The sequence below is a fragment of the Pristiophorus japonicus genome, chromosome 16 (genome assembly GCF_044704955.1).
Source record: "Pristiophorus japonicus isolate sPriJap1 chromosome 16, sPriJap1.hap1, whole genome shotgun sequence".
Classification (NCBI taxonomy): domain Eukaryota; kingdom Metazoa; phylum Chordata; class Chondrichthyes; family Pristiophoridae; genus Pristiophorus; species Pristiophorus japonicus.
The window spans coordinates 132,873,571-132,887,961 of record NC_091992.1 but is presented as its reverse complement, the minus strand read 5'-3'; the positions used below and the strand labels follow the sequence as shown (position 1 = coordinate 132,887,961).

The 14,391-nt window shown below is 46.2% G+C and overlaps 1 protein-coding gene across 1 annotated transcript in view; it reads left to right on the top strand.

The window, feature by feature from the left end:
* The window catches only part of LOC139226232 (sodium-coupled monocarboxylate transporter 1-like), a 79,114-nt gene that overhangs the window by 45,100 nt on the left and 19,623 nt on the right, over positions 1-14,391 (top strand). The window contains exons 10-13 of the mRNA XM_070856854.1: positions 1,654-1,742; positions 2,658-2,779; positions 7,629-7,699; positions 7,823-7,909. Of these exons, the coding sequence (XP_070712955.1) occupies positions 1,654-1,742; positions 2,658-2,779; positions 7,629-7,699; positions 7,823-7,909 (369 nt within the window). The remainder of the gene's footprint in view (positions 1-1,653; positions 1,743-2,657; positions 2,780-7,628; positions 7,700-7,822; positions 7,910-14,391) is intronic.

Genomic DNA, 14,391 nt, shown 5'->3' with positions numbered 1-14,391 from the left:
TAATCACCATCAAGTGAGCCCTGCTAACACTGTACATGTGTGAGCATCATGATGGGATAGTATTGGGCTCAATTCTAATGGCCCCATGATTAAACATTCAATATTGAGGCTTGCAGATGAATAATGGTCACTTGGATAATATATCTGAATGCAAAACATTGCATGTAGACTCATAGCAGAGCAAGAGTCAGTCCCTTTAGGAGAAGATGGTAAGATTTGTTTTGAGAAATTGGCTTGCCCTCTTTTCACCACTATGTTCCAGTCCTCTGGAACATATTCCCTAGTTTTCACTGCCTTGCCACATCACTTCCTGGTTTCAAAAACCTTATCAAACCTTTTTCTTTGCCCCTACATATCCTCCTCTCAGCATGCACTGTTTTGTCCTCAATGTAAACTGCTTTGAGTCATCTTCCTGTATGTATAGAGCATGACAGAAATACAAATCGTCATAGCTTGTGCCATCACATTGATTGTTGCATTGGGAGGAATGAGAGAATTTTATTTGAATCCTTGAATTGTGTGGTCTTTAAATCTAACCTTATATCAGCAGCTGTGAGTTTCCCTTATCTTTGAGAACTGTTGGAGTTATTGCTTGAGCTCATGAAGAGTCATCAAAAGGATAGGATCATACTTCAGATTTTTTTATTTTTGTTGTATTTTCGCCTCTGAGATAGAAGGTCATAGATTCAAGTCCAACTCCAGCACTAAAGCACATCAGCTAGGTATAGTACTGGGGAGAATTTATTTGAATGTTGTTCTCTAGATCTGAGTAACATTAACAAGGCTCCATGTTATTGCTCAGCCCTAAATAAATGTTTTGCGACTGAATTTCTTGCTAGGCCACTTCAGAGAGAATTTATGTGAGACTGGAATTATGTATAACACAAACAGACATAAGTGGACCCTTTAGGTTTTTATGATAATGCAGCAGCTTTAATGGTCATTTTTTTTCTAATGCCAACCAATGGTATCAATCCAGTTCCTAGTACGTTCGAACCTCAAGCTGTAAAGTGGAGCAAATCCAACCTTATCCTATTAAAACTGCTCCTCTGTTTCCCACTCTATTGTTGATCTGAGCAACCACAACCTTCTCAGGAGCAATTAGGAATGGGCAATAAATGCTGGCCTTGCCAGCGACACCCACATCACAGGAATGAATGTTTTTTAAATCTCTGTCTCCAGTGTGGAAATTTTTGTGAACAGGCCAGGCAGATTAATCTAAGTAAGTCAAATCTGTTTAAGATAACTGAATATTTTTAGCAATTTTCTCAACTGGGGACCATTCATTTTAATTCTGCTATAAACAATTCAGTGGTATCTGTTAAAGTGATACTGTGCATCAGTGAGGGGATTTGATCCATTTATTTGAGGTTAAGGTTACTGATTTTAAGAAATTGATTTTTCAGTAAGATGAGAAGTTGGCACTGTAGTATGTTTGCATTAAATATAGAGAAAATGTAAATGAGAAGACATAGAGAATGGATGAAGCTCCAAGTTGCTTAAATATATTTTTTAAGTGATCATATTTGGTGTATTTATTTTTGTTGATCCAATTTGTGAACACTGACAAATTCCAGGAAATACTTAACTTGTAGTGCAGATGGCAAGAATTATTTCCTTATCAATTCTTTTTATTTTAAAATCTTTCTGAAGATGACACCTTTACTAGTTTTGGATCTGTTATCTCACATACCTGGAGTTTCGGGACTTTTTATCGCTAGTGCATTTAGCGGCACTCTGAGGTATGTAATATGTTACTCTAGATATTAGAATCCACAGTATGTTTGATAGAATAATAATTCAATAAAATATAAATTCTTACAAAACGTACTCATTGTGATTTTGAAATTATGCAAAATATCTGTTTGTGCATGGGGGAGGCAGAGAGAAATAGTGGGCTATTTATGTTGTACCATAAGTGATGAGCCACTGAATTGTACATGGTGAGTTCCTAACATCAGGAAGGGAAAAAAATCAATGAGTTAGTCCATAGCAATTTGAAAATGCCAATAGTAGGGGCATGAGAATAAATGCAGTGTCTCCCACCGGCTCCAGAGAATGGGTGTACACTGGGAGTCCTTAAAGGAAATTGAGAAAATATAAAAGGAGCCAGAGAGATTCTAGAAAATATCATTATAGATTTTGAAACATTAACCACACAGCATCATTACTTATGATATTAAGAATAAGCAAAGGCCAATCAGCCCTTCCAGCTACCCTACCATGCTTTATTCCATGTACAAGACCCTCTCAGAAGAATTGTTGACTCTGTCCTGCCTCTGTATTCTAGTTCTTGCAGAATCAAACAATCTACAATTTTATTTCCTGGATACCTCGGGCAAGTCTGAATTCACTTTGCAAATTTCTACCCGATTGCACAAGCTAACTGTTGTAAGTGTGAAAAGGACACAGTAAAATCCAACAGTTGAAACTCTTCAATGTTTTTTATGTTGTGGTAAATCTTCCCAGAAGCATGCCTCACAATGATGAGAGGCCAAAACAGCATATTTATTTACAAATTAGATAAAGAAAGGGTGATTGAAATCTAAAAGCTGACCCCAAAAATTCTCACTAGCCAATATTAACATGCATATTTGCATTCTATATTCATACTGTATCTGATTTAATCATTCTTGCTTTATTTTTCTTATCCACAGTACAACATCTTCGGGCATCAATTCTCTTGCTGCAGTCTTTGTGGAAGATTTTCTAAAACCTAACTGGAAACCTTGGAATCATTTTTCTGATAGAAAGAAAACACTGATCTCAAAGCTTCTAGGTTACCTTTCAACTTCTGAAACTCCTACAGTACAGAGCTTAAAGCATAGGAAGAGTGATGATATTATTTACCCTGAAACATCGGGTCCAAGTTTCGGGCAGCGCCTAGAACGGCGCAGCCCCGACCTGGACGCCCGTTTTTCGCGCCACAAAGTGCGCCTAAAAAAAAACTTACATATTCTCGGCTCCCTGCTGGTCCTCTGGAGTCGGGCACGGCGCAGCATGAACTGTAGGGGGCGGAGCCAGGTCCCTGCGCTGAAAACAGTGCCGGGACCTCTGCCCAAAACTGTGTGGGAGGGGCCCGAAGCACACAGCCCCTAGCCATGGCCGAATAGCCTCACAGGGGCTGCATGCATAAGGCTGCCTCCCACGCTCAGCTCCTGCTTTCTCTCGACCCGCACACCCCCCGACCCGACCCGCGCTCCCGACCCCGGACCTCGGACCCGACCCAACACCACCTACCTGTAAATTTGGTGCTGGGGACGAGCCCAGCCCAAAGTCTTGGGCCTGGCCTGGCCTGGCCTGGCCTGGCCTGGCCTGGCCGGGCCCGTTCAGCCTTCCCCCCCCTTCTCTTCCCCCCCTTCTCCTTTCCCCCCATCTCCTTTTCCCCTCCTTCTCCTTCCCCCCTTCTCCTTTCCCCCCCTTCTTCTTCCCCCTTCTCCTTTCCCCCCTTCTCCTTTCCCCCCACTTCTCCTTCTCCCCCCCTCCCCTTCTCCCCTCCCCCCTTTCCCCTTCTCCCCTCCACCTCTTTCCCCTCCCCCTCTTTCTCCTTCTCCCCTCCCCCTTTCCCCTTCTCCCCTCCCCCTCTTTCCCCTTCTCCCCTCCCCCTCTTTCCCCTTCTCCCCTCCCCCTCTTTCCCCTTCTTCCCCTCCCCCCTTCCCCTTCTCCTCCCCCTTCCTCTTCTCCTTCCCCCCTTCCCCTTCTCCTCCCCCCTTCCCCTTCTCCTCCCCCCTTCCCCTTCTCCCCTCCACCTCTTTCCCCTTCTCCCCTCCCCCTTTCCCCTTCTCCCCTCCCCCCTTTCCCCTTCTCCCTTCTCCCCTCCTCCTCTTTCCCCTTCTCCCTCCCCCTCTTTCCCCTTCTCCCCTCCCCCCTTTCCCCTTCTCCCCTCCCCCCCTTTCCCCTTCTTCCCCCCTTTCCCCTTCTCCCCTCTCCCCCTTTCCCCTTCTTCCCCCCTTCCCCTTCTCCTCCCCCCTTCCCCTCCTCCTCCCCCTTCCTCTTCTCCTCCCCCCTTTCCCCTTCTCCCTTCTCCCCTCCCCCTCTTTCCCCTTCTTTCCCCTTCTCCCCTCCCCCTCTTTCCCCTTCTCCCCTCCCCCCTTTCCCCTTCTTCCCCACCTTCCCCTTCTCCTCCCCCCTTCCCCTCCTCCTCCCCCTTCCTCTTCTCCTTCCCCTTCCCCTTCCCCTTCTCCTCTTCCTCCTCCTCCTCCCCTTCCCCTGCTCCCCCCTTCCACTTCTTCCCCTGCTCCCCCCTTCCACTTCTTCTCCTCCCCCCCTTTCCCCTTCTCCTCCTCCCCCCTTCCCCTTCTCCTCCTCCCCCCTTCCCCTCCTCCTCCTCCCCCCTTCCCCTTCTCCCCCCTTCCCCTTCTCCTCCTCCCCCCTTCCCCTTCTCCTCCTCCCCCCTTCTCCTCCTCCTCCTCCCCTCTCCCTTCCCCTTCTCCTGCCCCCCCTCTCCCTCCACCCCCCTCCCCCCCCTCCCCTCGCTGTCAGAAACACAGACACTGACAGACAGAGAATGAGAGACACACAGACAGACAGACAGAGAGATAGAGACACTGACAGAGACACACTGAGGAGGGCATCCCAGCACGCTGTTGGAGGGCTCCCACTGCTGCAGTCGGTAAGTAGAAAATGTTTTATTTATTGATTTATTTTTTAATTATTTCTTATTAATTTTTTTTGATTGATTTATTGGTTGATTTATTGATGTTTTTATCATTTATTATTGATGATGGCTCTTTATTTGTAAAACTGAAGTGTTTAATGTTTGTAAACTTCCCTTTAAACCCCCCCCCCCCCCATTCCCTACGCCTGATTTGTAACCTACGCCTGATTTTCTAAAGTGTAGACAAGGTTTTTTCGAGTGTACAAAAATCTTCACTTACTCCATTCTAAGTTAGTTTGGAGTAAGTTTTCACTGACGAAACTTTGAAAACAGGCGTAAGTGGCCGGACACGCCCCCTTTTGAAAAAAAAATTCTGTTCCAAAGTGAAACTGTTCTAACTGACTAGAACTGGAGCAAACTAAATGCCGAGAATTTGAATTTCTAAGATACTCTGTTCTACACCAGTTGCTCCAAAAAATCAGGAGCAACTGAGGCTGAAACTTGGGCCCAATACACGGGGTAACTAAATTGGGCAATTTTTTTTTTTAAATCATGTGCAGAAATAATGTAAACAGTTGTGTGTCTCAGCCAGACCTGTGAAGAACAAAAACTATAGCAATCTTTTTAGACAAGGTTGCAAATCAGAAATGGTTGAGATCTAGACCATCAGTGATTTGTTAAGATTAAAAATTTTATGTGTAGCTATATATCTATTTAATATAAACAAAAATACATGTAGGCTCAAAAATATGTACAGCATTTTCATTATGTATTGGAGGAACTAATTTGGAGGAAGCTGGTGTGCTCTTTTCTATAACCATTTTTAAATTTCTGTCTAAAGTCTGCTATTTGTGCAGTCAGTAGGAGGGAGGGGGTTGAGAGTAAAGCCATTCAGATTTGGGGTGTTGGACTGCATGGTCCAGATTTTCTGATCTGACAGGAATCTAGCCAGATGAGTGGTGCAGTGAGACCTGTTTGCCTATGTGCTAATCCTGGTGGATATTCTGATGTTCATCCCATTTAAGTTTTCCTGGCAGGGTGACTGTATTGTGCTGCTGTGTGCTCAGCTGCCTCGAGTGGGCAGGGGAAGGAAAGCCATTGTGGGACCGGCTGCTGTGTAGCATGGATGAACTGGGCCCAGCTGTGATACTCTCCACGGTCGAATACTTTGCCGATACTCACCGTCTCGGCTCATCCCTGCAGACCGAGCAGTGCCACGACAACCTGTGTCTTAGCAGGACTTCACAAAGAGGGGAAAGTTGGGGGAAGAGGAAATTCTTGGAGACTGAACTATTACAGATGTTACAGCATTTAACCAGTCACAGAATGAGTTAATCTCCCTGCACGATCCCCTTGATTCCCTTAATATCCAAAAATCTATCATAAATAAAAGTAGGAGTAGGCCAATTGGCCCCTCCATAAGATCATGGCTGATCTAATCATGGCCTAAACTCCACTTCCCTGCATGCTTCCCATAACCCTCGACTCCCTTATAGACTTGCTGAACACGCACTTTCCAGCATGGTCACTGTGGATAGTCTTCCGTCACACCTCCCGAGCGGTGGGAGCAGGGGGCCGAGACCCCGGCTCAGAGCAAATCATTCACACAGACTGACCATGGTAGCTGTGACATTCTGGTCTGCATGCACGTATCCACCGAATCAGTGAGGGAGAGCTTTCTCACAAGGGCGATTCCAGAAATATCCACCTCTGTTGTCTCAGAAGGTGTGTCGCTTGCACGGTAGTCTGCGCACTGGGTCTGTGCAGCAGAGCTGGTCTCCAGTCGTCTTGGGTAATCCTTGCCACTGGACCAAGACCTAGCTCTGTCATGCCCATGTGGTGGCTGGTGTGCAACGGCCACCATACGTTAAAAAAATTCACGCACAGGCATCTTTCACCCTTCAGGATGTAGTTCGGGTCCTTCATTCGAAACACCTGTGAACTCATCCTTTTTTGGCGTGGAAGCCAGTCATCCTCGTTTCGAGGGACCGCCTATGATGATGATGATGAGCATGGATGGCAGCAACTGCCCTCCCCCACCCCCCGGCCCAAGGTACAGTCAAAAATGCTTTTTTTTTGTTACTTTTAATAGGCGCCTCACACCTAATGCACTAAATTGCTCTGTAACTGTTGCTCTAGGCTTGATTGTCCTTTGACTTTTAAACCTCCTGCCCCATTGCCTTGGCCTTGCTGCAGCAGGAAAAAAACAAACCGGGCAATTTTAACCTAACCCGCCCATCGGGAAACTGACAGGATCGAGTGTAACGCTGGTTTCACACCCCGGCCAATTTTTCTCTTCATTTAATTCAAAGGAGAGTAATATTGGGTGGGGGTGTAAAACTGACATTCCACCCCATCTTGTGGGTTTCCTGCCCAGCAAGTTGGGCTCCTGACCCCCACTTTACTGAAGTGGCGATGGCAGCAGATATGTCAGATGATGCATTCCCTTCATTACGCTGTCATTTGACATACTGGATGTGAAAAATCCTGGAGGTAGCAGCCAAATACCCAATTTGTTCGGATGGAAACCCACTGCTGAGAGAAAGAACTTACAAATACCAGCATTTATACTACTGATGGAGCAAGCAAGCATGCAAATTACATCTTTCAAACAAGAAATGGATGGCATATGCACAGTAAGAAGTATTCTAAACTCAACCCGCATGGCTCAGTGAGTTTATCCATTGAATCGCTGAGTCCGCCTATGCTCCAGATTTGAGCCCGGTCCTCCACGTGAGCTGAACTCACCAGGGGTGATTGCAGTGAGAGGAACAAATTGAAGAGAAGAAATGAAAAAGTAAAGTATTCCAAATCAGCCGTTGAGTTTATTCAAGACAGAGGTCGATAAATTTTTGGGAACTGAGAGAATTAAGGGATAGTGCGGGAAGGTAGAGTTGGGGTACAAGATCAGCCAAAATCTTGTTGAATGGTGGAGCAGGCTCGAAGGGCCAAATGGCCTACTCCAGCTCCTATTTCTTATGTTCTTATGTCTATGAACTTCCCTGCTAATTGTGTTCTGTATTATATCTAGCTATGATATTTGGGCTTTCAATAGTGGGTATGGCAGCATTAACTTCTCTCTTCGAAGAAAATGTAATGGAGGTAAGCACATGATTATGTTGAATATAATTATGTTATGGTTTTAGTTTAATTTATAAAATTATATTTGACAGCAATATTATTATTCCTGTTGATGTAACATCTTTCTTTTATATTTCTACTCAGCTAGCCCGAAGTGTTGATGGGCTAATTCTAGGACCCATACTGGGTGTATTCACTTTAGCAGCTTTGTTTCCAAAAAGCAATAGCAAGGTAAGACCGAAAACTAACAATAAAACCATGTTAGAGACTAGTTTTAAATACCTAGCATTTCAGTGCTTCAAATTTATGTTTGAAAGAAAAACTACTAGTATACCATTAAATTCCTGATGATTCGCAACCAGTCAGCCTAGAAAATCAATGGCACCATGCCCTTTTTCAGGAGCTAAACAGGCCTAAGCCTTCAATATAGCGAGCGGTAAATTCACTCTCATTGCGAGCCGGATGTGTGCTGCCCACAATGATAGTATAGACAAAAAAATAGGCATCCGGACCCTCACCTGAAGCAGGCATTAGACCCTTGAATATATAAATAAGGGGCCAAATGCCCGTTCGACAGCCCCGTGTGCAAAGTTAGGTTGTCGTGAACGCAGCCACTTCCACATTCAGGTAAGCATTCTTTTTAAACTTAATTTTTTTGGTGGTGGCATGTTATAGTCCCTTTAAGAACCATAGTAGACCTTGTTTTCTTATCTTTATACACGCCATCTCTCTCTCTGACGCTAGTACAGGTTGGACCTCCTTTATCCGGAACCCTCGGGACCTGGTCTGTTCTGGATAAAGGATTTTTCCGGACGAGGGGTGGTCACGTTAAATTGGATGGTACAGGTACGGAGCAAGGAGATATCAGGGCTGGCTGGCTTGGGGCTGGGAGTGTGGCAGAGAGATCATGGGTGGGGGGGGTGGGGGGTGGCGGCAGTGGATCGCGGGGTCAGGCCAGTGATTGCGGGAGTCGGCAGCGAGGAATAACTTCAATTTGTTCATGTCGGAGTTCTGCGCATGCGCCATCTGGTGGCCGGAAATGGTTCTGGATGAGAGGTGGTTCTGGATAAGGGAGGTTCAACCTGTACAAGGCAACCCACATTCGTGGATGGAGCCATTGAAGACATCCCAACACCCACTTACATGCTGCATATACCTTGTGGAATGCACTAACCATTTGCTCAGCTCTGGCAGATCTCAGGAAACACTTAGCAGTTCATCAATATCTTCATGATTGCTGGCAAAAGAAGGCCATGATAGAAAAGTGTTTTGAAAATTGGGAAGGATCAAATTAAATCTCAAGCCTTTGACAAGTCTTGGCGAAGTGACTCTGGACATAGTGACCACCACTTCGTGGTCCCTATTTAAGAGCTTGTTGGTGGTACAGCTACCTCTGCTGCTGGCTATGAAACTGTGTATCCTCTGTTTTCCTAAGAGCAAGGAAAATTCTGAAAGGAATGTCCATGCTAACCATAGAGTGCTGTTGCCTCTCTCAAATAAACTCTCTCAAATGGTAGGGAAACAAATCTTACATTCAAAATAAAAACACAATAGTTTAAGCATCCAAAACAACAACAGGGCACTGCAAAGTGAGCAACAGAAGGCAAAAAATGAGCTCTAATGCGTCACTGCTTTAAGAGTTCTTCCAGTGGCTCTGCAGCAAAGGGAATGTGCTTTGCTCCAACTTTTAAAGGTGCTGTTAGCACATCAATATCATAATGTATTGGAATTCACGAGGCAGCAAGGAGACACCCCAAATTCATAAAATTATAGGGACACATGAATCTTGCATAATTAATCCCCCAGCACGGGCCTCCTCCGGCTCCCCCAGGGCTGTTGCAAAATCTGGAACAAACACAAATTTTGGGCGCAGATATTGCTTTCAATTTCCCACTCCCTCTATGCCCTGCTGCAGACAGGCGCTATCATGCACAGGAGCCAAATTTCAGCTACTAAGTTCCACCTGTGGAGCAAAAACCAGAGTTAGTGTCAGCCTTGGTAGCACTCTCACCTCTGAGTCAGGAGGTTGTGGGTTCAGTTCAAGTCCCACTCCAGGCACTTGAGCATAAAAATCTAGGCTGGCACTCCCAGTGCAGTGCTGCACTGTCGGAGGTGCTGTCTTTTGGATGAGACATTAAACTGTCCTCTCAGGTGGACATAAAACATCCCATGGCACTATTTCGAAGAAGAACAGGAGAGCTATCCCCGGTGCCCTGGCCAATATTTATCCCTCAATCAACATCACCAAAGCAGATGATCTGGTCACTGTCACATTGCTGATTGTGGGAGCTTGCTGTGAGCAAATTGGCTGCTGTGATTCCTACATCACAGAAATGACTACACTTCAAAATGTACTTCATTGGCTGTAAAGCGCCATGCGACGTCCAGTGGCCGTGCAAGGCGCTATCAGCCACTGGGAAAGTTGTCGTTAGAGTCCTCCTCAACCGCCTTCTCTCTGTGGCCGAGGAGCTCCTCCCGGAGTCACAGTGCGGATTTCGTCCCCTGCGGGACACAACAGATATGGTTTTTGCAGCACGACAGCTGCAGGAAAGATGCAGGGAACAACGCCATCCCATATAATGGCCTTCTTCGATCTTACAAAGGCCTTTGACACTGTCAACCGCGAGGGTCTATGGAGTGTCCTCCTCCGTTTCTGATGCCCCCAAAAGTTCGGCACCATCCTCCGCCTGCTCCACGACGGCATGCAGGCCGTGATCCTTACCAACGGATCCATTACAAACCCAATCCACATCCGGACTGGGGTCGAACAGAACTGCGTCATCGCCTCAAACCTCTTCTCAATCTTCCTCGCTGCCACGCTCCACCTCACAGTCAACAAGCTCCCCGCTGGAGTGGAACTAAACTACAGAACCAGTGGGAACCTGTTCAACGTTCGCCCTCTCCAGGCCAGCTCCAAGCCCACCCCAACCTCTGTCGTCGAGCTACAGTACACGGACAACACCTGCGTCTGTGCACATACAGAGGTTGAACTCCAGGACATAGTCAACGTATTTACTGAGGCATACGAAAGCATGGGCCTTACGCTAAACATCCGTAAGACAAAGGTCCTCCACCAGCCTGTCCTCACCGCACAGCACTGCCCTCCAGTCATCAAGATCCACGGCACAGCCCTGGACACCGTGGACCATTTCTCACACCTCAGGAGCCTCTTATCAACAAGAGCAGACATTGACGACGAGTTTCAACACCGCCTCCAGTGCGCTAGTGCAGCCTTCGGCCGCCTGAGGAAAAGTGTGTTTGAAGACCAGGCCCGCAAAACTGCCACCAAGCTCATTGTCTACAGGGCTGTAGTAATACCCCACCTCCTGTATGGCTCAGAGACATGGACCATGTACAGTAGACACCTCAAGTCGCTGGAGAAATGCCACCAACGATGTCTCCGCAAGATCCTACAAATCCCCTGGGAGGACAGACGCACAAACATTCGCGTCCTCGACCAGGCCAACATCCCCAGCATTGAAGCACTGACCGCTGGGCGGGCCACATTGTCCGTATGCCAGACACAAGACTCCCAAAGCAAGCGCGCTACTCGGAACTCCTTCACGGCAAACGAGCCAAAGGTGAGCAGAGGAAACATTACAGGGACACCCTCAAAGCCTCCCTGAAAAAGTGCAACATCCCCATCAACACCTGGGAGTCTCTGGCCAAAGACCGCTCTAAGTAGAGGAAGTGCATCCGGGAGGGCGCTGAGCACCTCGAGTCTCATCGCTGAGAGCATGCAGAAATCAAGCGCAGGCAGCGGAAAGAGCATGAGGCAAACCAGTCCCACCCACCCCTTCCCTCAATCACTATCTGTCCCACCTGTGACAGGGGATGTGGTTCTTGTAATTTGCAGTACTTTTATAGGAGTCTGGTCCACTTACCAATAGCCTGTGGGGGAAATACATTTTTCCCAATCTCTAACCTTGCTTGAGGCTTGTGAATGTTTGACTTGTATATTCTAATCCTATACTTATTGCCCAAGTTAAATAGTTTGCTTATTTCAACCATTTCTGTTACTTTATTACATAACAAATGATTACATTTCAAAAGTAATTAATTGTCTGTGAAGAACTTTGGAATGTCCTGAGGACGTAAAAGGTGCTAAATAAATGCAAGTTCATTCTTTCTTTTGTTTGTTCATTCTCTCACTGTTTTAAAGATCTGTAGCATGTTTCCCCTCAGTTTTCTTTTTTCAAGTGAAAATAAGTTTACATGCTTGAGCCTTACTTCATAACTTGATCCCCTAAGGCTTCAAATCATCCCGGGTCAATTTTCCATCGACTTTTTATTTAAAGATACGGTGATCAACACTGCATGCAATACTCCAGAACTGTTGTCACTATTGATCTGCACAGTATTACATATTGGGAAGATCAAAACCATTGTCTTTGGTCCCCGCCACAAACTGCATTCCCTAGCCACCAACTCAATCCCTCGCCCTAGCATCTGACTGAGGCTGACTCAGACTGTTCGCAACCTAGGCGTCATATTTGATCCTGAAATGAACTTCCGGCATACCTAAAACCGCCTAGTTCCACCTCCGAAATATTGCCCATCTCCGCCCCTACCTCAGCTCATCTGTTGCTGAAACCCTCATATCCATGCCTTTGTTACCTCTAGACTTGACTACTCCAATGCATTCCTGGTTGGCCTCTCACATTTTACCCTATGTAAACTCGGCTACCGGTGTCCTAACTCGCACCAAGTTCCTCTCACCCACCATCCCTGTGCTCGCTGACCTACTTTGGCGCCCAATTAAGCAACGCTTCAATTTCAAAATTCTCATCCTTATTTTCAATCCCTCCATAGCCTCGCCCCTCCCTATCTCTGTAATCTCCTCCAGCCTCACAACCCCCTGAGATATCTGCACTCCTCAAGTTCTGCCCTTTTCAGCATCCCTGATTATAATCGCTCAACCATTGGTGTCCGTGCCTTCTGTTGCCTTGGCCCTAAGCTCTGGAACTCTCTGCCTAAACCTCTCCACCTCTCTACCTCGCTTTCCTTCTTTAAGATGCTCCTTAAAACCTACCTCTTTGACCGAGCTTTTGGTCATCTGCCATAATTTCTTTTTATGTGGCTGTGTCAAATTTATTTGTTGTGTCTTATAACGCTCCTCTACGTTAAAGGTGCTATATAAATACAAGTTGTTGTTGTATTGGTTTAACCTGTCAAACTGTGTGTTGCATCAGTTGTCCTATTTCCTCCAGACATACTCCAATGTCACATTTGTTTATTAATAGTTGTTTCACACTGACCAGTTCCTTTCAGTGCATCATCAATGATCAATCCCAAAATATTTAGATGAGGCCTGACCGTGAAAATGGTTCTGGCCATTCGCTGGGACCATCGGGCAAGAGCAGCACACACACACACACATCGCCCACCACCACCTGCTCAACGTGCTCTCCAGCATAATCAAATCAATCTCATTGCCTGCCCACATCGCTTCACATCATCAACAGAATTAATATTCTAACTATACTATTGGTACTTAATTAATCAGTGTTAAAATTAATGAATGTAGCATGTACATTTGCCTTTACTTGCCTGTCTATGTGCCAGAGTTAATGAGTTTAGTTAAGTCCTGCTGATAACAATAGGCGATTTTAACTTTGGCACACACCAAATGAGGAGTGGTGGGTGCAGTGCCCCTCTCAGCCGCCCGTTGTTACCACCATGAGGCCCAAGCCATTATGAGACACCAGTTTCATTTACATGCAGCCCATGAGCTGCGGACAGTGGGTGGAGGGCATGGGAGGGAAATCACTGGCTCAGCAGAGCCAGGGGGCTGGTGCAGATGAGTTGGTGTTGGAGGGGGTGAGGGGAACCTCACAGTGGCTAATAGCACACTGGACTTTTTTTTTCCCCCCATCAACTTCCTCTGCTCATTTTCTCTCCTCCCCTCTCTTACAGGCATTGATCCTTGCCGGACTTCACAGCTGTGGGTCACACCCTGGTAACTCAGCTTTGTGGTCTTTATTGATGTGTGAAATTTCACAGTGACTGCCACAGTCTAATTGCTCAAGGGAGGAAGGACACATTACAGCCAAGCTTTTATTCATTCACGGGATATGGGCGTCACTGGCAAGGCCGGCATTTATTGGCCATTCCTAATTGCCCCTTGACAAGGTGGCAGTGAGCTGCCTTCTTGACAACTGAGTGGCTTGCTAGCCCTTCCGTTTCAGAGAACAGTTAAAAGTCAACCACATTGCTGTGGGTTCGGAGTCACATATAGGCCAGACCGTGTAAGGACTGCAGCTTTCATTCCCTAAAGGAGATTAATGAACCAGATCGGTTTTTACGACAATCGTGTCATGGTTACTGATACTAGCTTTTTATTCCAGATTTATTTAATTAACTGAATTTAAATTTCCCAGCTGCCATGGTGGGATTTGAACTCATGTCTCCAGATCATTCGTCCAGAGCTCTGGATTACTAATCCAGTAACATTGCCACAATGCTACCATACCTATAATCATATCTTTCCTGAAGTGCGTGTGTGAACAATCGGCAGGGATTGCTGAATAGTGTTGTGAAGCATGAATCCTGGCTAATTAGCTCTCCTCACCCAGGGCACTGAGGCACTCCCACTGCTACCTTAGCTTTTGAAGAAATCTTGAAATAAAATCGCTCATCAGTTAAATTGTTAAGGGCCTTTGGTGCAACTGTAAAAGTTTTGAAGTAGTAATTACATGGACTTTTTCCTGATC